This window comes from Pan troglodytes, chromosome 21, assembly GCF_028858775.2.
Source record: "Pan troglodytes isolate AG18354 chromosome 21, NHGRI_mPanTro3-v2.0_pri, whole genome shotgun sequence".
In the NCBI taxonomy this organism is placed as follows: domain Eukaryota; kingdom Metazoa; phylum Chordata; class Mammalia; order Primates; family Hominidae; genus Pan; species Pan troglodytes.
Window position 1 is genome coordinate 53,233,092 of NC_072419.2, and position 26,649 is coordinate 53,259,740.

A 26,649-nucleotide genomic window follows, 5' to 3' on the forward strand; every position below is an offset into this window, starting at 1 on the left:
GAACCAACACACTAGGTTTAAATAACAGCAAAAAGGATAATGTCCCTGCAGGAGAAGCTATAAGGACAGAACTTCCAGAAGGTGCGATTAGAGGGTGGGAAGGGTTTTGGATTAAGTGTTATATTAGGTCATTTGGGTATTAATTACTCCAAGTCATTATGACCAAAAGGTGGTTTTCCTAATTATTTGCAATCATTTTCAAAATAATTAGGAAACATGGAATGTGGAAAAACACTCCATTGGCACAGTGTCATATGGTGAAATGAGATCTGCACCTTGTTCCGGCTCTGCCTATCATTAGCTGTGGGACCTGAGGAAACTTACTTGATTTGTTGGCCTCCCAGTTTCTTCACTTTTAAGGATGGAGAAGAGCACTTACTCTGTATCCTATTCTGCTCTCAGAACTACACAAGTAGTAAGTCATTTTATCCCCACAGCAGCCCCAGGAGGTGGGGACCCTTTTTATCCCCACCTGGCAAGTGAGAAAATTGAAGCAGAGAAGTCAAGGAAGATCCCACACCATTAGCAAGTGGCAGAGCCAGGATTTGAACTCAGGCACCTGGGCACCTGAGGTAGCTGCTTAGTCACCACTGTACCAGGTTCCTGCCGGGTCTGCCTACCTCACAGTCTGGTTGGGAGTGTGCAATAAGGAAAGAATTTTGACGGCAACTTTCAAGAATGTCAATGCTGAACAAATGTATTAACATTATTGGAATATTCTGGAATATCTCTCTTCTTTCCAAATAAATATTTTAAAGTTTCTAAACCCCTAATGAAAGAATCGATTCAGGCCACAAACATTAGTGGATGAAACCATCAGATCGGAGGTTAATGGGGAACTTTATAATGGAGGAAGCAGGTGGTGCTACCTGAACACAAGGGCCCTCGTGGTGTCACTAGGAGGGACACACCTGGGACTCCTGATGAGATGCAATGGTGAGAGCCCAGCACAAATTCCAGAGCATTGCTACCCTCCCCCAAATTACTCTGAACCTAATCACATTTCAAGTTAATTTATGGGAAATACAATGAAAAGAGAAATGCATTAACAACACCGTGAACAGGCAGACAGACAAATACAGAACGTGAGATATTCTACAACACAACTAACCTAGTTTCTCCAACACATCAAGAGTCTGTATAAAAAGGAGGGGGAGGCTATTCTAGATTAAATAAATGTAGGCGATACAATAAGCAAATCTACTGTGCAGACTTCGTTTAGATTCCGTATCTTACAATCCACCCTTACAAAGGCATGTTGAGACAATTGGGGAAGATTGAATGTGGACTGTGTTCACGATGGCACAAGGAGTGAGTGTGAATTTTGTTAGATGTGATAATAGAAAATCTCCATAGTTTTAAATGAAGTGTGGTGGAGAGAAGAGACTTCAAGTTTGAATTTGTTTTAAACACTTCAGCAAAGAGAAAAGTAAACAAACCAAAATTCTGAGAAGAGACACATTTGGTAAAAACCGTGAACATTGTTGAGTCTAAGTAATGGGTGCACAGAATTTCATTCCACTATTCTGTCTGCTTTTGTATATGTTGGAAATTTTTCATTAAAAAAACGTCTAGCCCCACTATGAAGCCGTCTGACCAAAAGAGAAGGAGGAAAAAAAAAAAAAACCTCATCGTATGAAATTGCATAAAATTCAGCCAACCTCAAAACAAGAATAAAAACATTTTTTAAAAAACTCGTGAATCGCTGCATGGCTCTTTCAATTTCGGGGTAATGATGTAACTAGAGGAGCTCAGTCATTAGAAAAGATTAATTTTAAGACATCTGCTGCTGTCAGTGGCAGATGGCAGAAGAGTGGAACATTCAAAGCACGGGGCTCTCAATCCATCTCTGCTACTTACCGTTGATTTTAGGCAAATGTCTTCAATTTCTGTCCTCACTTTCCTTATCAGTAAAAAGGGATTAAAGTTCTACAGGGGCTATTGGGAAGATTAAGGGGACTCAAATATGAAAGGCACTTAAAACAATGTCTGGCTCATAGACAGTGCTTAGTCTACGTGAACTACTATTATTTTCACTTTCATGGTGGTCAGAGCTTCATGGGGGCACAAATAATTTGGACCAAGTGAAGATATTCTCATATTTGGTTTCCAATATTCAGTTTCTCTTACCCATTTTCCAACATTTCTCTCCTGCCTGTTTCCCTTCCCCCAGTAAAAATGCCCTTGCTCTGTAGACTCAGAACAAAGCTCACCACAGTTTTAGTGGTCTCACTTGGGTCCAGGTCATTGCAATGGGTTATGGTTGGGATGAAGGAAAGGAAGAGGTAAACAGTGAAGGGCGGTGTAGTATCTGAAAGCAAAATGCCTCTGCAACCTGAGGATTCTCTTTCCTCCCTGGATCTCTTGCCTGCCTCTTGGTAGGATACCAGGACTCCAGGACTCCCCCAGTGGCCTCAAGCACTTCGTGTTGTCCAGCCATCCTTGGCAGGAAGGACTCTTCCCTTACAGGAAGAGTCCTTGGTGTTTTGCTTTGTGCCTTGTTTTGGTGGTTGTGGGTTGGGGTGTGGGTTTGGTTTGGCTTTTCTTTTTTTCTTTTTAATGGCTCTGCATGAGATATATTCTATAAAGTTCTACATTTTGCTCCAGGGCCCTGCTGAACCCAACCAGGAATCAAGCAGAACGTGTGTGGTCCTGTCCCAGTCTGTCACTGCACGTTGGGTGCCTTTTTGAAGGTTGCCTTTTGTGGGCCTAGAGAATATTGGAACACGCATCGTAAAATGCAGGCATCTGAACTTGCATCATGTGTTTTTCTAAAAAGCTCATCTCAAGAGGTTGCATACTGCGTGATTCCATTTATATAACATTTTCAAAATGACATTTTAGAGATGGAGAACAGATTAGTGGTTGCCAGGGGTTAAGGGTTTTGGGTCGGGTGGGTCTGGGGTGGGTGTGCCTATAAAGGAGCAGCACAGGGAAATCTCTGTGGTGATGGAATCGTTCTCTAGATTGCCGTGGTGGTTATGCAGAGCTGCACATGTGATAAAATGACACAGAGCTACACACACACTGCACCAACCTCAGTTTCCTGGCTTTGACATTGTACTATGGTTATGTAAGATGTAATCACAGGGTGGAAGACATTGGGTGAAGGGTACTCAGGACCTTTCTGTACTATGTTTTGCAACTTTTTGTGAATCTAAAACTATCTCAAAATAAAAAGTTTTGGCCGGGCACAGTGGCTTATGCCTGTAATCCCAGCACTTTGGGAGGCCAAGGCAGGAGGATTGCTGGAGCCCAGGAGTTCAGGACCAGCCTGGGCAACACAGTGAAATCCAGTCTCTTAAAAAATAAAATACATAAAATCAAATAAAATGAAAAAAGTTTTTAAAAATACCAGGGACAGCAAAATTGGGTTGATTGACCAAATGATGGGCCCTTGTTTTACATGCGATCAAGAATGAGGGAAACAGGCTGGGCACGGTGGCTCATGCCTGTAATCCTAGCACTTTGGGAGGCTGAGGCGGGTGGATCACTTGAGGTCAGGCGTTTGAGACTAGCCTGGCCAACATGGCAAAACCCCATCTCTACTGAAAATACAAAAATTAGCCGGGCATGGTGGTGTGCGCCTGTAATCCCAGCTACTCAGGAGGCTGAGTCAGGAGAATCACTTGAACCCAGGAGGAAGTAGAGTAAAAGCTTTCCCACCAGCTGTTTTTATTTTTTATTGTATGCCAAGCTCATATGAATGAGAATTCATCAAGCATAGGTGAGAGAATTTAGTCTGGAATTGAGATTCAAGACTCAAGCTGGTTTCCTTTTGTCATAGGACTCCCTAGGACTCAGTCCGCTTGGCTGAAGGATGGTGCTCTGAATAGGCTGCTGGGGAGGCATATTGCTTATGCAATTACTTATGTAAGCTGAGTGCGGCGGCTCACACCTGTAATCCCTGCACCTCGGGAGGCCGAAGTAGGAGGATCACTTGAACCCAGGAGTTGGAGACCAGCCTGGGCAACAAAATGAGATGCCTGTCTCCACAAAAAAATAAAAATGAAAACACTAGGCAGGTGTGATGGTGCACACCTGTAGCCCTAGCTACTCAGGAGGCCGAGGTGGGAGGATTGCTTGAGCCCAGGAGGTGGACACCAGGATTTTGCTAGGCAACACAACAAGGCCCTGTCTCTATAAAAATAGAATAACTGTTTATGTCTTCCTAAGAGAGTTTTTGGGTTTTGTTTGTGTGTTTATTTGTTTTGTTTTGTTTGAAACGGAGTCTCACTCTGTCACCCAGGCTAGAGTGCAGTGGTGCGATCTAGGCTCACTGCAAACTCCACCTCCCAGGTTCACGCCATTCTCCTGCCTCAGCCTCCCGAGTAGCTGGGACTACAGGTGCCCACCACCACGCCTGGCTAATTTTTTATATTTTTAGTAGAGACGGGGTTTCACCGTGTTAGCCAGGATGGTCTCGATCTCATGTCCTCGTGATCCACCCACCTCGGCCTCCCAAAGTGCTGGGATTACAGGCGTGAGCCACCATGCCCGGACCCTAAGAGAGTTTTTGGATAAAGCTTTCCAATCAGGGAGTAAAAACAGCACAAGGGATGAAGACATGGGACATTCCATGGGGAATATAGATTGGACTCACCGCTCTGAAGAGCGACATGCAAACGGGTTTTTCAGTTTTAAACTGGGGGGCCCAGCAGTTTTTCCTTGGAGTATCACTTCTAGAGAACTCCAGGCACGTGCACCCAAGAAGACCTGCTCCAGTCATTGTGGAATTTGTTCTCATAACAACAACGTGGAACCCCTGAGGACTGGACAGGTGAACTGTGGAATAGACATACCTGCAGATACCATGCAGCAGTGAGAAAGAATAAACTAGATTTCTGTGTCATGGCATGGAATCAACACCAAGGTATTTTATTATTAGAGTGAAAAAACATCCTGGAACAAGATGTACAAGATCAATAGCGATAACAACACATTCACAAAACACATTTGTAAAAACAATACTGTATATTTTAATGAATGTGTGTGGGTGTTTGTGTTTATAAGCTATTTATCCTATTAATTGTGGATACATCTGGTAGGAGGTAGTGCCCCAATGTGGCTGTAATCTTATCTGAAATTTTAAAATGTATTTACAAATATTTTTAGATGTTATTTGGGTAACCAAAATTCTATTTTAAAAGAAAAAGGGCCATGCAGTTCTTATCTCAGCAGGAGGAGGCACAGGTGGACTAGTTGGGGTCACCCGTTGAGGAATTCCTACTAAGTCTGGATAGCAAATCCCACTCTGAAATGCCAACTTCAGGAGAGCAGGAACTTGTCTGTCTGGTTGGACACTGTATCCTCAATGTCTGAGACAGTCCCTGGTTCTTTGAAGGCCCTTAAAGGACAGGGGAAGGGGAGGAAAGATGAAATCAATTAGTGAAGGAGTAGCAGCTTTGCTCTTTGGTGTGCTACGTAAACAGCATCGGTGATTCTAAATGATGGGCAGCCTGACTCAATGAATGAATCAGTGAATGGCTTTAGTGTCAGCTGTGTTCCTGATCCATTTATCTGCCTTCTAGCCTTTGCAAAGGAAACTGAATTTGCCTTATTTATCTGGGGAGATGATTCCCAACGCATTGCAGCCCTGCCCCACAACTTCTATTCAATGACACTTCCCCATGTTAAGGGAGACAGGGTAGGGGAGGATGGAGGTGTGGACAGGAGGAGGGATTTGTGATCACTTCCTTGTGGCTTGTGGAGTTCTTCCCCAAAGTTGTTGAAGTGACAACAGCACCTGAATGTCACTGGCTGGACCCACAGCTGATTCCTACTCTAATTTTTCACACTGAACACCTGGGGCGTGATATACCTGTATCAAAACAAAAGGCAGTCTGCAGTCCCGCAGGCAAGGGTCTGCCCACGGCTCCAGGTAGACATCTTCCAGGGCTTGTGTGCAGCAGGAGAGAACGTCTCTTCTCCAGCAGTTCATCTTGGGCCTCCCGTTGGCCCCAGGTGGCTCACGTGACCACCACCCTGGAGCCAATCACTGTAGACCGAGGAATGGGAGATGCTAATTGCCAGGCTCAGAGCTTGTTAGTAGGGTCAGTCCCAGCCAAGCCACATGGACTGAGAGTCATGGGGAGACCTAGGGAAATTAAATAACTCACAAACACCTGTAAAAACTGTTATAGTGACTGGTGTGTGTGATAGAGGGCCACGGGCCTGTGAAAGCTGCAGGAGGGAAATCGCTTACTCAGGGAGAGCCTGGGGAAATCCTGCCGGAACTGAGGCCTCTGCAGGGTGAGCAGGAGGGACTGGAGTTCCAGGCAGAGGGAACAGCATGTACAAAGGCCCTGTGGCAAGAGGGAGTGTGGAGCGAGAGAAAGGCCAGCGTGCTGGAATCAGATATTGGACAAGGAGAAGCCAGATCAAGGCTGTGTTCGGAACTCTTTGCTTTATCTTAAGAGCAATGGAAAGCCATCAGAGGTTATAAGCAAGGATGAGGTGAGGCGGGCAGGTTCAGATTTATGCTGTCATTTGCTGCACAGAGAACAAACTGGAGGGAGGCCCCGGTGGCCCCAGGGAGGTGGGCAGGGGGGCTGCCGTGGTCTTCCTGGGCAGAGAGGATGGTGGCTTGGACCTGGGCGATGGCCGTGGAGGTGAACTTTATAAGGCCTGGAGATGGATTGGACGTGAGCATTGAAGGAGAGGGAGAAGTAAGAGCAATCCTGAGCTTTTGGTTTGAGCAACTGCCCCCGAAATGGGGGAAGCCGAGATGGTTTGTGATTCACAGATGTATTTTGAATGGAAATTGAATGAGGCTGGTGGAGGCTGTCAGAGACGTCCAGGTTTGGGCCACAGCTGCTGTCTGTCCAGAAGCCTGTGATTGAAGTCAGCAGGCTTTGATTTCTCAGCCCGTGAAGGATGCTGGGAGTGGCCCTCTCCAAAGTCCCCTTAGCCGACTGGCCATCTGTCCTCTGCATCTAACAGACAGGGCCACCATCCTCAGCCAAGGTAGCTGGTGTACTCACGGGGGTGTGGAAAGGTGAGCGGCCCACCCGCCTGGGACCCTCCATCTGCTTTTGATCCCTCCCAGCCTTTGAAGCTGCCCCTGCCCCCACCCTCCAGCTGTCATCTCTCGGGCTCCCCCACTTCTTCCCAGTCCCCAGGGACAGGGGTGGTGACAAGGGTAACAAATGGCACAAGCCGCAGGCAGCAGCAGGCCAAGGGGGCCAGAGGGAGGGTGTTCCTGAATGCCTCTTTCTTCCCGCTCCTTCAGGCTGTCTTCTGAAGTAGCCAGGCTATCAGGGTTTTGCAACAATGCAACAAAGAAAGAATTTTTTTTTTTTTGTAAATGAATTCCATGCTTTTCCTTCCTTTCCCTTCCCTGCCTTCGTGAAAGGGAAGCTAAGTCTTTCTCCTACCCCAGATTCCTTGAAGGCTGTCTGAGTTCTCTCTTCCTTCCCCTGCATAGAGAATAAGCTGGTCTCCAATTTCAGGTAATTGTGAGGTGGGGAAGAGTGGGGAGAATGTGAAGGAAGCCTTCCCCACCAAAGTGCAGCAGAGCTCAACTCTGCCCCTCAAACCACAATAGGAACCAGTGGTTTCCGGGTGATCCTGATGACAGTTTCCAGTGTCTACCTGGAATGAAACGAATGGTGTGTTTCAAGCCTTTGTCTGTGTGCATGCAAATAATCTCAGCTGCCCTTTGTTGAATACCCACTCACTCGTGCCTTCTCTGACTCATTTTTCTCAGAATAACCTGGCGGGGAGGGTATTATTTTCTCCATCTTATAGAACTGAGGCTCAGATAAGTGAAATAACTTGCCCAAGGTTACACCGCTGATAACGACATAGCTGGGATTTGAACCCCTGGAGCAGATAACACGTCTGGTGCTCTGACTGGGTAGCTTAGTAGACTTTAGAGCTGAATGGGCCCTGAGTTGAAATTGTGATCCAGAGCTATTTGCAAGCTGTGGTTAAGAGCACAGATCTGGAGCCACATCACCTGGTTGAGAATCCTGACTCTACCACTAACTAGCCAGGTCAGTCTCTGAACCTGTCTCCTTATCTCTACCTACTTCATAGGATGAAACGAGCCAGTGCATGCAGAGAGATTTAAGCCTCAGCGTAAATGCTCTGTAACTGTGAGCTGTTTTTATTTCTAGTATCTGTAAACTAAGCAATACAATTAGGGCCAGGTTAAGACCTTTAGCAGCCTCAAACACCAGAGACTGGCCTCTCTCCTCCATTGTCTCCTCCAATACAATAATAAAACTGTGGTTCGTAAGACAAAAAACTCACTGTGCTGAAATTTTTTTTACAATTTTGTTTAGTTTTATTTTTTATTGATACATAATAGATGGACATATTTTCAGGGTGCATGTGACTGTTTGATACGTTCATATAATGTATACAGATCAAATCAGCATAATTGGGATTTCATCCCCTGAAATATGTATCTTTTCTTTATGTTAGCATCATTCAAATTACTCTATATTCTGGCTATTTTGAATGTGTGATAAACTATTGTTAATTATAGTCACCGTACTGTTCTATTGAACACTAGCTCTTATTCCTTCTAACTGTATATTTGTACCCACTAATCAACCTCTCTTCATCCTCCCCACCACCCTTCCTGGCCTTCAGTAATCACAGTCTACTCTCTATCTTCATGAGATCTACTTTTTTAGCTCCCACATGTGATTGAGAACATGCCATATTTGTCTTTCTGTCCTTGGCTTATTTCACTTAACATAATGACCTCCAGTTCCATCCATGTTGCTGCAAATGACAGGATTTCATTGTTTTTTATGGCTGAATAATATTCTACTGTATATGCATACCACATTTTCTTCATCCATCAATTGGTGGAGCGCGCTGACATTTGAAAAGCTTCTTTTTAGATCCTCATGGCAGAACAGGATAAGTTCACCAAACAGGAATGATTTCACGTTTTCTTGGTGTCTAGACTTTGCTCAGACTTAAATCTGTGTTTAGTCGGCCTTTGAGGAAATACAGGACAGATCCTTCTGTCTCCCAGCGTGGTTGAGAGAATTGAAAGAGATAATGTAAATGTGATCAGGAAAATTGCCTGGTGTATAATAGGTGCTTGGGAAATGAGAACCATGACTAGAATTTTTGGAAGGGTTTTACTAACTCTGGAAACTGAGTTGCCTTGAGTTGCTTGTTCACATTCCTATACTCTGTGGCTAATAGTTTGCTTCTGCAAGTCACCAGTGCCTGTAGCTGTAGCTGACAGCAGGAAAGAACAATTGTCAGGTTCTCAAGTCAGGGTCGTGTTTACTTTGTGAAGATTAATATTTCTGTAGCTTTGGCTTTATTAGTGCTGTTCATTTATTTGCCTCCAAAGGATGGTGTGTTTTGATTGCTATAGGTATTTTAATTGCTATAGGTATTTTAGATTTTGCAGATCTAATTCTAGGTCTAACAGAGCCCTAGAATCAGTCAAGTCCCTTTCTTCATGCACATTAATTTTGGAAAAAATAAACTTTTAAATTATCATATATTGGTGGATTATTTTATCATTATTGTATGTCCCTGTAAATCTCTAATAATGGTTTTTATTTTAAAATCTACTTGGGGTATTGTGTTGTATTCATATTATTGAATCCTTGCTTTGAATCTTGGTATGTCTTTATATTTAAAAGGGGTCTCTTGTAATAAGCATGTAGTTAGGTTTTTAAAGTCAGTCTGGTGATCTTTGTCTTTCAAGTGTTGTATTTATTCTGTTTGCATTTACTGTAACTAATGTAATATAATATAAACATACATGAAATGTTTACATTTATTATTATTCTTTAAGTGGTTATCCTAAATATTATAGGATACATTCTTGATATATCTAAAAGTTTACTATAAATTAGTACTTTTACCATTTCCAAGAAAATGCAAGGTCCTTAAAACATGTTAATTGTATTTATCTATCCTCCTGCTCACATATTTACCCTTTTATGTTGTTCTTTATCTTTGCTGAATTTTCATGTTTCCAGAATATTCTTTTTTAGTGCAGGTTTACTGATGGGAAACAATCTTAATTTTGGTTTGTTTCATTTTGATTTTGTCTTCATTTTGAAGTATTTTTTTGCTGGCATAGAATTCCACAGTGGCAGATGAAATTCCATTGTTTTCTGGTTTCCATCAATTCTGCTGAGAAGCTGCTTCTCAGTCTTATTATACCTTCTTTAAAGATTGTCTTTTATTCCTCCTCTGACTGCTTTTAAGATTAATTTGTGCACATGTGCAGTTTAACCATCACATACCCAGGAATGCTTTTCTCTGTATTTATCTTTGGGATTCACAGAACTTCTTGATTCCATGACTTGATGTCTGTCATCCATCTGGCAAGGTCTTCTGTTAGTTTCTCTTTAAATATTGTTTCTGACTTGCTCTCTCTCTCCTCTCCTTCTGTGGCTCCTATTACATGTGTGCTAGATCTTTTACCACGTACCATGTTTCTTTTATGCTCTTTTAAACCTGTTTTCAACCTTATTCCTGAGATCTGTTTACTGACTTACCTTCCAGTTTGCTAATTCTTTCATCTGCTACATCCAGTCTGTAGTTCAACTGATCTATTGAGTTCTTAATTTTAATTATTTCATTTCTCAGTTCTGTAATTTCCTTTTTTTTTTTTTTTTTTTTTTGAGATAGAGTTTTGCTTGTGTCACCCAGGCTGGAGTGCAATGGTGCAATCTCGGCTCACTGCAACCTCCGCCTCCTGGGTTCAAGCAATTCTCCTGCCTCAGCCTCCCAAGTAGCTGAGATTACAGGCACCTGCCACCACACCTGGCTAATTTTTGTATTTTTAGTAGAGATGGGGTTTCACCATGTTGGCCAGGCTGGTCTCAAACTCCTGCTTCAGGTGATCCACCTGCCTTGGCCTCCCAAAGTGCTGGGATTACAGATGTGAGCCACCACGCCTGACCAGTAATTTCCATTTTTAAAGAGCCTAGTTTCTTTAGCAGCATTCTCATCTTAAATCAAATTTTTTATTATATTATCACAGTTGCTAGGGACTCCATGTTTGACAACTTCAATAGCTGAATCTCATGTGAGGTTTTGGTTTTTGTTTTTGTTTTTGTCTTGGTTTTTGATCATTTGGTTTTGTCTTTTTGCATGCCTGGTAATTTTTTTATTGTGTATAAAACATTGTGGAGACTCTGGAAGATGACATCTCCTCCAAAAGAAAAGTTTTTCTGCTGGCTATTGATGATAGTAGAGACAAATCACTTTGGTCAAATATGGGATTGAGATGACTCAAGGCAGGATCTATTTTGTTTGCTGTTACTCCAAGGAAGTAATCCTTTAGGGTCCCAGTTAAAAGCCTTGAGTGTTTCTCAAGGCTCCTCATCCTTATTGGCCATGAATTCCAATTTTTGCCTTCCTGTAATTAGGCAACTGCAAAAAAGCTCTGCTTAATTTCTTGCCTTTATAGCTACCCCCTTTTTGCTTGGTTTCTCTGCCTCTCACCGCACCCAGCTTGGATATCAGCAAATGCCTCAAGGCTAATAACTTTCAACAATATGAGACTCATACCTCTGTGGTTCTCATATTTCTACAATCTTTGCTCCTGTGTCCTAACTACTTTAGTAATCCTGAACTCCAGTTTTTTTCTCCCCAGCCCTATAAGACTGGAAAACTCTAAGCTGTTGCTTTTTTTCTTCTTTGCTTATAAACTGGCAAATGTCTTGAGGGGAAAATTGATAGAGGTCAAACTTGGTCTGTTTTTCATCTCTCTGGGATCTTGTTCCCTCAGGACCTGCCTTGGTTGACTTCCAATCCCTTAAGACAGTATTTTATAGCTTTTATTTTTGATCATGATAGTGAGGTTGACTAAAAATACAAGCTATCCCGTCATAGCTGGGAGGTGCACTCAGTTGGACAGTTTAATACATATTAGGAAAAATGGCTTATTTTTGTTTTCTTCAATATGGAGAAAAATTAAACTTTAAACCACATAAAAAGGCAGACTGTAAATGAATTGAAGACTTAAATATGAAAGGTAAAATTCTAAGTGAATAGTTGAACATGTAGACAAATTTTAAAATCCCAAGAATAGAGAAAGGATTTTTACACCTACAAAAAGAAATTATTAGGTAAATATGTAAGGATTTTTTGTTCTACAAAAGATAATAGAAATAAAGAAAACAGACAAATGAAAGACTAAGAGAAGAAATTTACAGCATTCGAAAAACACATTGAATACCTAGACTCCGTAATGCACTCCAGCAAATCAGTAAGAAAAAAAAAAAATAGAAAACCCAGTAGAAAAATGGGCAAGCATAAAAGATCTGAACAGACAATTTCCAAACATTCATAATGGCCCACAATTATGTGAATATATGCTCAAACTCACTAGTAATCCTAGAAATGAAAATCAAAATAACTATGAGTTATTGCTTTCCATGCATCAGTTTGGCAAAAAGTAGAAAGTGGGGCCGTGCCAAGTGTTAGCAGGAAATTGTGAAACTGGAACCCTTATGTACTTCTGGTGGAATCTAGAATGGCACAGGAGTTATGAAGAACAGTCTGCTAGTACTTGTTCAAGTTCAGTTCACATATACTCCATAACACAGAAATCCTCCACCTTGGCTATAAATACATTTTAGGAATGTGTGTGTATACATATATATAGGGAGAGATACTGCATTTTAAAAAATGAAGATGAATGGAGATGTTCATTGCAGCATTGTTTATAAGGTGGCTGAGAGATAAAGGCTACCTAGCTGTTCACCACCAGGGCAATGCATAAATTCAATAGAGTGGGTGTGCAGTATAGAATTATAGCTACAAGCTAGATATGCATCCAGTAACATACACATGTTTAAATCAGTGCAGACTGAAAATAAACAGCCTTCTAAACAGAGTGAGATATTGTGCACATTATTCATTAAATTAAAACACATGCCACACATAAAACAACATGGCATCATTTATAAGGAAACATTTACATATTTAATATGTCAGAGTCATTGTCTAGGGTGTGGTGGAAAATAAGGATAAATGGGAACTTTTAAAAATCTTGTTGGAAGAAGGTGATGGCTCAAATAAGATTTCCTTCCTCCCTGTCCCTCTCTCCCTCTGCCCCTTCTTTCCTCCCTTCCTCCAACAGATGCTAACTGGATGATGGAATGAACAAGATTCTGTGTTAAGTGCTGTGGAGGAAATAAAGGTGATTTCCCCATTGGCTTGGCCTTCAAGAACCTTAGGCAAGGGCCTAAGGTGAATACACCAGAAGCCTTAGTAGCAATACTCTGTCCCAGAGTTCAAACTCATAAACACATTCCTGCTCTGCTTAAAATCAACAAATGCTGTTTTGGATGTGTAAGAGCTCTTAAGGATGACAGCAACACTCAGTAAAGTAAATAAGCTACGAGACTGAGGCCAGAAGTGTCACACTGCCGTCTCTTTCCTTAGCAGGCTTTTCTGATAATACATATGACATAGCTCTCAAATGCAAATGCCTATAGGGACCAGGAGGAAATACCAATGGAAAAAGAGGGTCAAATTTAAGAGAGTAGGGAGTGGTGGGGACTGTGACAAAATGGAGCCCATATGCCTTGACTTAATTGGGCCGCCACTGTTCAGTGCCAGCTGGTTGCTGCCATGCAAGAATAAGGCAATACTCTTGTGTTTTCAAGAAAAGCCGACAATCTAGATTTTTATGTGAAATTGTCTCATTTTTAAATATTGGCAACTACCTCAAATATTTTTAAACCCTAGGGACTGGGGAAAACAATTCATTTTGTTTTTAACCACATTTGGTCAGTTGGCTAACAATTTGCTGCTTCTAATACTCTCATAGCATCTGGATATCTGGAAACTAGTGATATTTTTTAACCTCATTGTTTATTTTTTTAACCTTTAATTATTTGCACATACCGAAAAGAATGAAGGGAATGAGTTTAGATAAGATGCAAATTTCTGGCACCTGTAGCCAGATAAAAGATACAATGTCTACCATTTGCTAAGCACCATACAATATGCTTTGATGTATTAGAGGGAGCAAGACACCTAGGCCTCTATCCTGGAGTGCCTGTGGCATTTGAGAAACAAGAAAACAGGCACCCAGGATGCATGTATACGTGGGGACATTTTAGGACTCAACATTTATATAAACATTGGAGATTATATATATAATATATCTCTATATATCTAATGTATATATATGCATTAGATATATTATATATTAATATATATTAATATATTATATATTATATAATATATTAATATATATTATATAATATATTAATATATAATGTATAATATATTAATATATAATGTATAATATATTAATATATAATGTATAATATATTAATATATAATGTATAATATATTAATATATAATGTATATTAATATATTATTAATATATATTAATATATAATATATATTATATATAAATAATATATATTATTATATTAATATTATTATATTAATTATTATATTAATAATATATATATTAATTATTAATTAATATATATTAATTAATATTTATTAATTAATATATATTAATTATTATATTAATTATTAATATTATTATATTAATATTATTATATTAATATATATTATATATATTAAAATATATATTATATATTAATAATATATATTATATATTAATAATATATATTATATATATTAATATATATTATATATTAATAATATATATTATATATATTAATAATATATATTAATAAATTATATATAATATATATTAATATATAATATATCCAATGTGTATATATACATTAGATATATAGAGATATATATATCTCTCTCCAATATAAAGATATAAACAATAGAGCTGATTTGTGTATTAGCCCATTTTGCATGCTGTAAACGAATACCTGATACTGAGTAATTTATTTTAAAAAGAGGTTTATTTGGCTCACGGTTCTGCAGGTGGTACTAGCATGGCATCAGTATCTGCTCCGCTTCTGGTGAGGCCTTGGGAAGCTTTTACTCATAGTGGAAGGTGGAGGGCCAGCAGGCACATCCCACGGTAACAGAAGGCGCAAGAGAGATGCCCGACTCTTTTAAACAACTAGTTCTTCTGTGAACTGATAGAACAAGAACTCGCTCATACCATGGAGAGGACACCAAGCCATTCATGAGGGATCCATCCCTATGACCCAAACCTCTCCCACTAGCCCCACAACACTGGGGATCACGTCACATTTTAACATGAGAGTTGAAGGGGACAAAGTCCAAACCATATCAGGGTGGGATTCTGTCATCAGATCAAAAAGTCCATGTACGGAAAGTACTTCCTATGTGCAAGCCTGAGATAAGGGCTTTCTTATTTAAAAATTATTAAGTGTTTCAGGCATACAAAGATGGGTAAAACATACGAAAGTAGGGTACCCAGCATCCTGCTTAACTGATACAGGGGTTGGCAAAGTTTTGCTGCCAGATACTAAATACCTTCGGCTCTGCAGGCCGCACACGGTCTCTGTTGAAACTACTCCGCTTAACACTGTGGTGTGAAAGTAACCACAGACAGGATAGTAAACCAGTGAGCAGGGCAGTGTTCCAATAAAACTTTACCTATGGACACTGAAATATGAATTTCGTGTCATTTTCACATATTATGAAATAGTATCCTTCTTTTGATTATTTTGCAACCATTTAAAAATGTGAAAGCCGTTCCAGACTCGGGTCACACAAAAACAGCTGTGGGCTGGATTTGGCTTACGGGCCATAGGTAGTGTCAGCCCCTGAATTAAAGCACTACATAGTCTGAGCCCCCCAGGTGCCACTTCCAAAATTACATCCCCTCCTACCCCCAGAGTTAGCCATTCTCTTGAAAACAGTGTTGATCATTCCTGAGTGTAATTTTGTTTTTGTGGAATGCATCTGTGTCCATTAACAGTACAGTTGGTTCCAATTCAAGGATTCAGTTAACTACAGATCAGAAATATTCGGGGAGTGGGGCAAGCACGGTGGCTCACGCCCGTAATCCCAACACTTTGGGAGGCTGAGGCAGGCAGATCACCTGAGGCCAGGAGTTCAAGGCCAGCCTGGCCAACATGGCAAAACCCCGTCTCTACTAAAAATATAAAAATTAGCTGGGTGTGGTGGTGTGTACCTGTAATCCCAGCTACTCGGAAGGCTGAGGTAGGAGAATCACTTGAACCTGGGAGGCAGAGGTTGCAGTGAGCCAAGATTGCACCACTGTACTCCAGCCTGGAAGACAGAGTAAGACTCTCTCTCTCTCTCTCTCTCTCTCTCTCTCTCTCTCTATATATATATATATATATGGGGCAAAAAACAAAAAATACAGAATAAAAATAATATATGTTTTAAAACAATGCATATAACAACTGTTTACATAGTGTTTACATTGCGTTGGACATTATAAGTAATCTAGAGATGATTTAAAGTATATGGGAGGATGTATGTGGGTTATATGCAAATACTCTACCATTTTTTATAAGGTACTTGAGCACTTGCCAATTTTGGTGTCCATGGTGGGGGGCGGGGTTGGGTCCTGGAAACAGCCCTCCTGGGATACTGAGGGGCAGCCGTATTTTTGAACTTTATGTTGAATAAGCATTTAAGTTGCTATTAAAATAGTGCTTTTTTTTACATGAATCATCTTTTTAAATCCTCACCGTGACCATTTTCCAGATGAGAAAACTTTTGACTTAGAGCAGTCTGGTAACTTGCTCAAAGTAGTGGGTAGCACACTGGGATGTGAATTTGCAACCCTTTTACAATGGGATCTGAGTTTATAAGCACCACACCAGCGATCGCTACCTTGTGTTTCATTAACCAAATAATAACTGATCTTGCCAAGGATGACCTTATGATAACGACGTGCTCACAATAAATTTAGCCTTTCTCTGAAGACAACTGCAGGTTAAATGTTACTGGTTGTAGTTCAGACCTTGGAAAATTGCTACGCCATGTACAGTGGTGTGTGCGTTAACCAGAAACCTCATTTTCTAAACCCAGTGAGTGGGAATTTATTAATATTTATTTTGAGACAGGGTCTCACTCTGTCACAGAGGCTGGAAGGCAGTGGCACGATTACAGCTCACTGCACCTTCCATCTACCCTGGCTCAGGTGATCCTCCCACCTCAGCCTCTTGAGTAGCTGGGACTACAGGCATGTGCCACCATGCCCAGCTAACTTTGTTGTATTTTTTTGTAGAGATGGGGTTTTGCCATGTTGCCTAGGCTGGTCTTGAACTCCTGGGCTCAAGTGATCTGCCTGCCTCAGCCTCCCAAAGTGCTGGAATTGAAGGTGTGAGCCACCATGCCTGGCCAGAATTTAGAAGGAGTGACTACCAACATGGTGCAAGAATTGGAAATGTTTTCAATTAAAAAATGAGAAAGACCAAAGGAGACCTCATCCCTACTCTCCCCTGCCCGCCCCCCATAACATATTATAAAAATCATGGGTGATTCAGGAGCCGGTATGTTCTCTCTTGGTCAGGTCCACAGTGATGAGCTGTAGAGTGTTGTCACCTAAAGAGTTGTTAATGACACTTATGCCTTTTGAGCTTTTCTCCATCCCTGCAAGTAGTACCGTGTTTGTTTGTTTGGAGATGGAGTCTCATTCTGTCGCGAGGCTGGAGTGCAGTGGCGCAGTCTCGACTCACTGCAACCTCTGCCTCCCGGGTTCAAGCGATTCTCCTGCCTCAGCCTCCCGACTAGCTGGGACTACAGGCATACGCCACCACGCCCAGCTAATTTTTATATTTTTGTTAGTAGAGACGGCATTTCACCATGTTGGCCAGGATGGTCTCGATCTCTTGACTTCGTGATCCACCCGCCTCAGCGTCCCAAAGTGCTGGGATTACAGGCATGTGCCACCACGCCCGGCCTGGTTTTCTCTCTTAACCACAGTCAACTCCACGTTCTCCCCAAGCCTCTGGCTTTTGGAAATCTAAATCCAAACGCTCCCTCTCTGCCTATCTGTCTCTTCCTCAGCTGGGAAGTTGCCCTAGTTTGCTCTGGCTCATTTATATGACATTGAAAAGAGACCAAAATATAATTTTTCTAATGGCAAAATACAGCAAGAAGGAGGGGAATGTTTTAATCAACTGGGTGTATTCTCCAGCGGGGAGCAAGAACTTCATTTTAATTTCTCATTTCCCTTTGATGAAAAGTTGAGTGAATTTTTATCATGTAGAATTTATAAGAAGGCTGGGTTTAGGTAATCAGTTTTAATATTTATACTCTTAGGGAAAGAAATAGGAATCATTAGTAAGCATGCATAATTAATGAATAAATTATATTTCCCTTTGTTTTCTTTCAGGTACAAGGAAATGCTAGAACTAGTGATCTCACCCAGCCTCACTGTAAACAGCGATTGTCTGGATAAACTGAAGTTTAACCGTGCTGACGCTGCTGTGTGGACTCTGAGTGACAGACAAGGTAGGCTTCCTGCTGTGAGTTTGGGTCAACAGGTATGGTGGTCCTAGGTCACCCTGAGAATATCGTAAGCAACAGACACGCATCCTTTCCAAAGTACTGTCCTTAGGACAATTTCTCCGCCTGCCATTTAAATGCTTGCCTCTGAACCAAAACTTTGGCATACATCTCTAACAACTCTGTCTCATCGTTAGAGGTAAAAATGTGCTCGTTCGTGTCTTGAACTTCCTTTCTTGTTCTCCAATTCCAAGAAATGCTGACACCACCACGGATGATAGTCACTTTGGGGCGTGTCCCAGGCCCAGCCCTTGGATGTGTTTTGCAGTGTCTGTTTCCGGCTCTGAGCTCTCTGTCCTCTCTACTCTGCTCTGCCATCCCCTTGTCCAAGCAGGCGTCTTGCTTACAGGGGTTTGACATTAGGACAAGAACTCGTCTGCCTCTTGCTTTCAGGTCGGGTTGGAGTCAAGGAAGCAGAGAAGAATTAAAGTTGTTTAAAAAACTATTGGCAAATGATGCAGTCGAACTAGTTTTCACTAGAACAATTCCAGCTATTGTTTGTTCTGTTTCAGATCTGTCAGCCTTCCTGGTAGAGCTTGGAGTTAGCAAAAGGCATTAAGCTATTATGTTTAACCATTGGGCTTAACCCTTTCTTTGGCCAGCTTTGGGATTTGCTGCTGTTGTCCTGAGACCCCCTCGTTGTTTTTCCTTCATTATCTGTTTGACACCAGCTCATGGGACACAAATGCTATGTAACTGTCACGGAAAACCAAAGTGACATGTATCTAGTGGAATATAACATCACAAGGAATTGGCTTTGAAGCCAATCCAGGCTTCCATGAGTAATTATTGCTGTCAGCAAGACAATGACATTTCTCCTTGCATGCTGGTTACAGAGCTGGAACTGCGCTGATGAAAGTACCACCAGTGGCTTGGGCTCTCATGCCAAAACTGGATGGTGAAGAACATACCCTCATTCTTCCTGGCACTTTGGACCATTCGTGTAAACTGCCCAGGGGCCTTTGAGAGTTTGAGAAAATTTACTGAGCCCCGTTCAGAGACATTCATCATTTTCTTTCCAAATAGAGACACAAGTCAACTTAAGTAGAGACGCAAGTCAACTGTCTTCATTTGAGAGCCCGTAGTAACAGGAAAGGGCATAGAGGCTGCTCAGGGGGGAATCCCAGCCCACTGCTTCTCAGCCAAATGATCTCAGGCAAACTGTTTAACTTTTCTGAGCCTCAGTTTTCTCACCTGTCAAATGGGGGCATAATGGCGTACTTCATAGGGTGCTGATTGCAAGAAGGAAGTGAGGTGATGGGATGTAAAGTGTCTGGCACACCTTGGGGGCATGGTGCATGGTTAAATGCACCATTCCATTGTCACTCTCCTCTGAACCAAATAACCACAGTAAATTCAAAACCATGGTTGCACACAGGGCAGCCCATAGCCACATCTGGCCCTGAAGTTTGTCTTTGTTTGGTTTACACTATGTTTTAAGTAAAAGTGAATTTATAAAAATTGGGAGCATTCACATAAAAATCTGGAGTTCTGGTTTATCTTAAAAGACTGAAGGCTGGCTGGGAACGGTGGCTCACACCTGTAATCCCAGCACTTTGGGAGGCCAAGGCAGGCGGATCACAAGGTCAGGAGTTCAAGACCAGCCTGACTGACATGGTGAAACCTCGTCTCTATTAAAAGTGCAAAAATTAGACAGGCGTGGTGGCACACGCCTGTAATCCCAGCTACTTGGGAAGCTGAGGCAGGAGAATTGTTTGAACCCGAGAGGTGGAGTTTGCAGTGAGCCGAGATCGTACCATTGCACTCCAGCCTGGGCGACAGACGTGAGACTCCATCTCAAAAAAAAAAAAAAAAAAAAAAAAAAAAAAAAAAAAAAAAAAAAAAACGCTGAAAGCTTTAGCAACCCTGGGCCCCCACATTCCCTGCTGGCTGCCACCGGTAGGAGCTGAGAGGCTGCTGTCCTGTAGATGAATCCCCGCCTCTCCCTTTTGTCCTTAATTTTTATGAGCACATACTTTCTGCCAGGCACTGTTCAAAGCAACATAAATCTAGATTCATTCTCCTCCTCCCTCCCTATCACCATCAGAACAAACACTCGGCACTTGTCATGTCCCAGCATTGCTCTATTAACTCATTTAATCTTCACAACTCTAAAAAGTGGGTACTGTTATTATCCCCATTTTACAGACGAGGAAACCAAAATGCAGAGAGGTTAAGCAGCTTGATTGAGATGGCACAGGTGATAGCCCAGATTTGAACCTAGATAGTCTGACTTCAGAGTTTATTCTCCTGATCAGTACTCTGTACTGTTTCTCATTTAATTATTATACAACTGGTAGGCTATGAGCCCATTTTACAGACATGGAAGTTGGGGCATGGAGGAGTTACGTAACCAGGTTAAAGTCACACCAGAATCAAACCCAGGCACTCTGGTTCCAGAGTTCCCACTTGTAAACCACTTCTAACTCACTTTCTGCCAAGCTGTAAGAGTCTCCAGACCCTGGATCTTCAATTCTCCCACAGTGGTGAAATCCACAGACACACTCCTTTTTGTGACTTGGAGCTGTCAGTGCCCTTTCTACTGCCCTGGAACAATCTGGCTGCCATGGTGAAGGCTTTGAGGGTGGAAGTGATGAGGCAGAGAGAGGTTGCTCCCAAATTCAGAGCAGGTAGCGCCAGTGAGGTCAGGTTACACACACTTTCTTTCTCATGGGGCAGGTGGTGAGCTCCAGAGACTCTGCAGGGGACATTCCACCCTGGAGCATGACCCCCAAGTGCCAGATTATGCCTCTCCCCCTGCCTGGCCTACTGTTCTCCCTCCTCCTGGGCCATTCCTTCTATTACAGAGTCTTTACTAGGTGGCTTCAAAGGTCCTGCTCAAAGGAGGACCCCCAAGAGTCATGAGTCACAGGACCTGCACTCAGGGGGATTCTGGAGGGAGCATGGAGCCAAGAAGCCCCCCAGTGGCTTCCATTGCATTCCCACCTCTGCTTCTTACCAGCTGTGGGACCCTGGCTAGTGGCCTAACCTCCTTGAGACCCATTTGCCCCATCTGTTTAATGGGAGTAATTATTCCACCGACCTCACAGACTCAATGTGAGGATGAAATGAGTTGAAACAGGGAGTGGACTTAGTGTGCTTAGAAAGTATAGAACAAGATCTGAATTCCTTATCCTTGGCCACCAGGCCCCACTTGTCTATCCCTGGAAGCCTCCCAAACTCATCTCCGTCCCTATTGCCTTTGCTCCTTGGGCCCAGCCCCTGGCCCCTTTTCCTTTACTTTAACTGAGAAGCATGATTCTGCCCTCCGAGCCTTTGCATCTGCTGTTTCCTCTGTCTGGACCAGTCTTCACCCAGGCTCTGCAGGACCAGCCCTCCCTCAGTTCTCATCAGAGAGGGCTTTCCTAATGAAAGGAACTGCCCCTTCCTTCATTCATTTGTTCATTCATTTATTGAACAAATGTTTAATCAGCCATGTGCTTGGCATGGTTTTAAGTACTAGGGAGACAGCATGGAAAAGCCTATCCTCATGGAGCCCACGCTAGGGTGCTGACAAACCAAAAAGCTGACAATGACGATAAAGAAGCAGAGTATTTAGCACGTTGCATAGTGATGCTTGCTGTGAAGGAAAAAGGCAGGGGAGGAGCATGAGGAATGCAAGAGTGGAGGGTTGCAGTTTTTGTTAGGGTGGCTAGAAAAGAGGTCCCTGAGAAGATAACACTTAAGACCTGTAGGAGGTAAGGGAGGGTGCCACATGGCTACACAGAACAAGAGCCGTATGCACAGAGAAGACAGCAAGTGCAAAGGCCCTGAGGCAGCAGTGTGCTCAAAAAACTTTACATATATTAATACAAACATATGTACGTATACATATTTAAATTTCTGTTCCTGTTTAGCATGCAACTTAGTGCCTGGCTCATGGTAGATCCTTAAAAATTATTTCTGGGTGAGTGAAGGGGTAGGTGGATGAAGACAGAATGGTGCTGAGGAAGCCAGATAACTTTAGGGAGATATTGGTTCTGAATCCTTAGTAAAGTTTCCTTCACTTTCCCCTGCCTCATTTTCTACATTTGCATCATACTGATGACAATAATTTCCTTACTGCATTGTTGTGGAGAATAAAGAGATCATGCTCATGCAGTCCTTGCCACAGTAACCCTGGTTTGTTTGTAGGAACCACTTGAGAAATATTACCTATTATTCCTTATGATTCAAGGGAAAAATGGATTTGAATTGATTGTATCCTGTCTCTGGGAAGGGGTGGTGGGGAGTTCCCCTGAATAGAGGAAAATTTTTCTTTTAAAATGCACATTCATTTTTCAGAAACTGATGCTCTAATCTCATTGTTTCCAAGGAGAGGTGAAACCACCACCCTACGCTACAGGCTGGGCTGTCAGCTGCTCTCACTTCCTGCACCTCCTCTGCCCTGGGCATGACAAGACCTCATTTTCAGTTTCAGTCTCACCGGTTCCAACCCGGGGCTGACGGGTTTTGATTCATTTCATCCAAGCCAGGCTGAGCTGCCCAGAGCTTTGCCCAGGTGCTGGCCTGGGGAACCACATGTCAGCTTCATCCTTCTCACCTTTAAGGCTTTTGTAGCTGTTCACACCCAGAACAACCTCTACCTGTGCAGAACAGAAATCCCGCTTTGTGGGAGGAAACGGTGCTATTAATCCCATCGTGGCCTCCACAGGTAAAGAGCTTCCACTGATGGCAGTAGCTCACAAATGTCATAGTCTCGAGCCACTTTCTGTCATATATTCAGACCACCTCTACTGCCACTTGGTACTAATTTGTTCTTTTTTTTTTTTTTTTTTTGAGACCGAGTTTCCCTCTTGCGACCCAGGCTGGAGCGCAGTGGCACGATCTTGGCTCACCGCAACCTCTGCCTCCCAGGTTCAAGCAATTCTCCTGCCTCAGCCTCCGGAGTAGCTGGGATTACAAGTGCCCACCACCACACCCAGCTAATTTTTGTATTTTTAGTAGAGGCAGGGTTTCACCATGTTGGCCAGGCTGGTCTTGAACTCCTGACCTCAGGTGATGCACTCGCCTCAGCCTCCCAAAGTGCTGGGATTAGAGGCATGAGCCACCGTGCCTGGCCTGTTGTTTCTTTAAAACAACTCCTTTGAAATAAATTCATTTTAAAAGGATGACTTAAGCCAGTTCCAGAAATGAAACGTTATGACTTTGATGGTCTTGTTGTGATTCTAATGTACATAAAATTAATTTGCAATGATTTCAATCAAAGAGGGAGTATTTATAGACTCTCTAAAATCATTGCAGTCTGGGACTTGCAGCCTCATTCCTTTCTGTCCTCAGCGGCACCTCCCGCAAGAGACAAAGGGCTTGCTCATGGTCACAGAGCCTCTCAGTGACAGTCAGAATTGGGGCACACACTTCTGGATGCCTAGTGTGGTGTCTTTCCAGCTGTCCCTGTCCCTAGTATGGGAGTGATTTAAATCACCCACACAAGGAAGATGAACTGATACAGTTTACAGACATTTACCTTTATAGCAGAGACCCGCCTCGAGACATCTCGTTGGCACTACCAATTGTCTCATCTCACTGGGGGATCCCTTAGAAGCCGGCCCCTGGGGTCCAATTAGGCAACATAACAGCCGTTGCTGCTTTCAGAATCATTAGCTTCTTAATCCTCCCAGTGAGAGGTGAAAAAAGTGTGAACATTCAAATTGTGCTCATGGATTTAAGTGGCTTAACCAAGGGCCCCCAGGAGAGTGGAAGCTAATAATAGCTCCTCTGTGCTGAGCACTTAACCATTTGCCAGGTACCTGCCCCATCTGCATATGTGCAAGATATTGCCCCAATTTGCAGATGAGAAAACTGAGACTCAGAGGGAAGAGGTGAAGGGCACAAGGTCTCATGGCTGTATTGCAGCACAGCCAAGATTTAAATATGGATCTGACCCCTTAAGCCTATCTGTTTTCTTTGGAAAGAACATCAACAAATTATGAGAATGGGTTGTAGATTTGGCCTACGGTAGGTGCATGATAAACACTTGTTGACTGCGTGAATGAATGAAACATGGTGTGTGTCCTCGGGTAAGTTGCTTCACACAGTCACTCACATACACAATTGCACATAAGTGTGCACTCAGTACGCACAGACTGAAGCTTTAATTTCCTCTCTTAAAACTGGATCTTTTGCTTTGCACGTTTATATTGTCTTTGTGGCCCCAATATGCACTTGAGTTTGTGCCTTCTGGAATGGAGATTTCTTTTTATGAACCCCAAATTGTGATAATGCTTAGTGATGTGTAGTTTTGTATTAGCCAGTGGTCTAAACTCTTACTCCTCAAAGTGTGGTTTGTGAACCTGCAGCGTCAGCATCACCTGGAGGCTTCCTTGACCAACAATCAGAACCTGTGTTTTAACAAGATCCCCAGGTGAATCCTGGTTCCAGGTGCACTGGTCTCAAATGTCCATTGCTTCCTTTGCACTTCGTTGTAATTGCAGTTAAGTACTCATTTGTGTGATTGTTTGTCATCCATCTCACTCACTAGACAGGAGGCTTCGGGTCCATAAAGACAGGGACCCTGACTGCCTTGGCTCACTGTATTAGTCCGTTCTCGCACTGCCATAAAAAAATACCTGAAACTGGGTAATTTATAAAGAAAAGAGATTTAATTGGCTTACAGTTCTGCAGGCTGTACAGGAAGCCTGGCTCAGGAGGCCTCAGGAAACTCACAATCATGGTGCAAGGCGAAGGGGAAGCAGGCACATTTTCCATGGCTGGAGCAGGAGGAAGAGAGGGGGGTGGCAAGTGCAAAACTCGGTCTCAAAAAAAAAAAAAGAACAAATTAGTACCAAGTGGCAGTAGAGGTGGTCTGAATATATGACAGAAAGTGGCTCGAGACTATGACATTTGTGAGCTACTGCCATCAGTGGAAGCTCTTTACCTGTGGAGGCCACAATGGGATTAATAGCACCCTTTCCCCCCACAAAGCAGGATTTCTGTTCCACACAGGTAGAGGTTGTTCTGGGTGTGAACAGCTACAAAAGCCTTAAAGGTGAGAAGGATGAAGCTGACATGTGGTTCCCCAGGCCAGCACCTGGGCAAAGGTCTGGGCAGCTCAGCCCAGAGAACTCACTAACGTGAGAACATGATAAAACTTACTCACTATCATGAGAAAAGGACAGAACTTACTATCATAAGAACATGAAGCCAGAGGAAAATATACCCCCATGCTTCAGTCACCTCCCACCAGGCCCCTCCTCCAACACTGGGGATTACACTCACTGTTGTAACCCAGTTCTGAACTCATACCTGGCAATGAATGAATGAGCTCAGCTGATCCCTCTCTCCTCACCCATAGGAAGCTTGGGAAGTAGAGGAGGCTCAGAGTTTACAATTCAGAAGGAAATAGAGGAGGCACTCTGCCCTCCCTACTTGGCAGCCAGCTGGCCCGTTATGCATCAGCCACAGCCCCTTCATCCTGTGGGTTCATTCTCAAGCCCTGGGGGAGGATGAAGAAGGGGCAAAGCTCAGAGTAAACAGATTTGGTTCTGTTGGGCGCCAGGTCGTTAGAGCTGCTTTCACTACCAGCAAAGTGGACCTAAGTTGCCATCAATGACTCCTCCATTGACCTTGACCTCATAGTCTATGTGGTCCAATATGAATCCATCACGGCAAGTTCAATGGCAGCAACAAGGTTGAGAACAGGAAGCTATGATCAGTGGGAAGTCCACCTCCATCTGCCAGACACCAGATCCCAAAGAGGGCATTGCTGCCTTCATCACCCTAGAGATGCTTGGGGCTCATCTGAAGAGTGGCATCAAAGGGGCATCATCTCTGTCCCTTGTGCTGATGGTCTGTGTTTGAGATGGGGGTGACCTACTCCCTTTAGATTTCCAGCATGCCATCTGCTTGTTCCCCCAGAAGGGTCTATGACAACCATGGCATCATAAAAGTACTCATGACCACTGCCTGTGCCCTCTCTGCCCGTCTGGCAAGCTGTGGTGCGATGGCCATGGCACTGTTCAGAGTGTATTCAGTGGCACTGCCAAGGCTGTGGCAAGGTCATTCCTGAGCTGAATAGGAAGCTTGCTGACACAGCCTCCTGTGTCCCCACCCTCAGTGTGTCTGTCCAGGATCTGACCTGCCATCTAGAAAAAGCTGTTGAGCACAGTGACATCAAGAAAATGGTGATGCAGGCACCTGGGGGGTCATTGAAAGAAATTCCGGGCTACACTGAAGACCACGTTGTCGCTTGCAACTGTAACAGTGATGCCCACTTCTCCACCTGTCACACTGGGGCTGGC

At 42.9% G+C, this 26,649-nt stretch overlaps 1 protein-coding gene across 2 annotated transcripts in view; it reads left to right on the forward strand.

Annotated features, from left to right (window-relative positions):
- EYA2 (EYA transcriptional coactivator and phosphatase 2) overlaps window positions 1-26,649 on the forward strand; it is a 294,449-nt gene that overhangs the window by 77,072 nt on the left and 190,728 nt on the right. For both annotated transcript variants that reach the window (XM_003316981.5, XM_063802586.1), the window contains exon 2: window positions 18,237-18,355. In XM_003316981.5, the coding sequence (XP_003317029.2) occupies window positions 18,247-18,355 (109 nt within the window). In that variant the 5' untranslated portion in view covers window positions 18,237-18,246. The remainder of the gene's footprint in view (window positions 1-18,236; window positions 18,356-26,649) is intronic.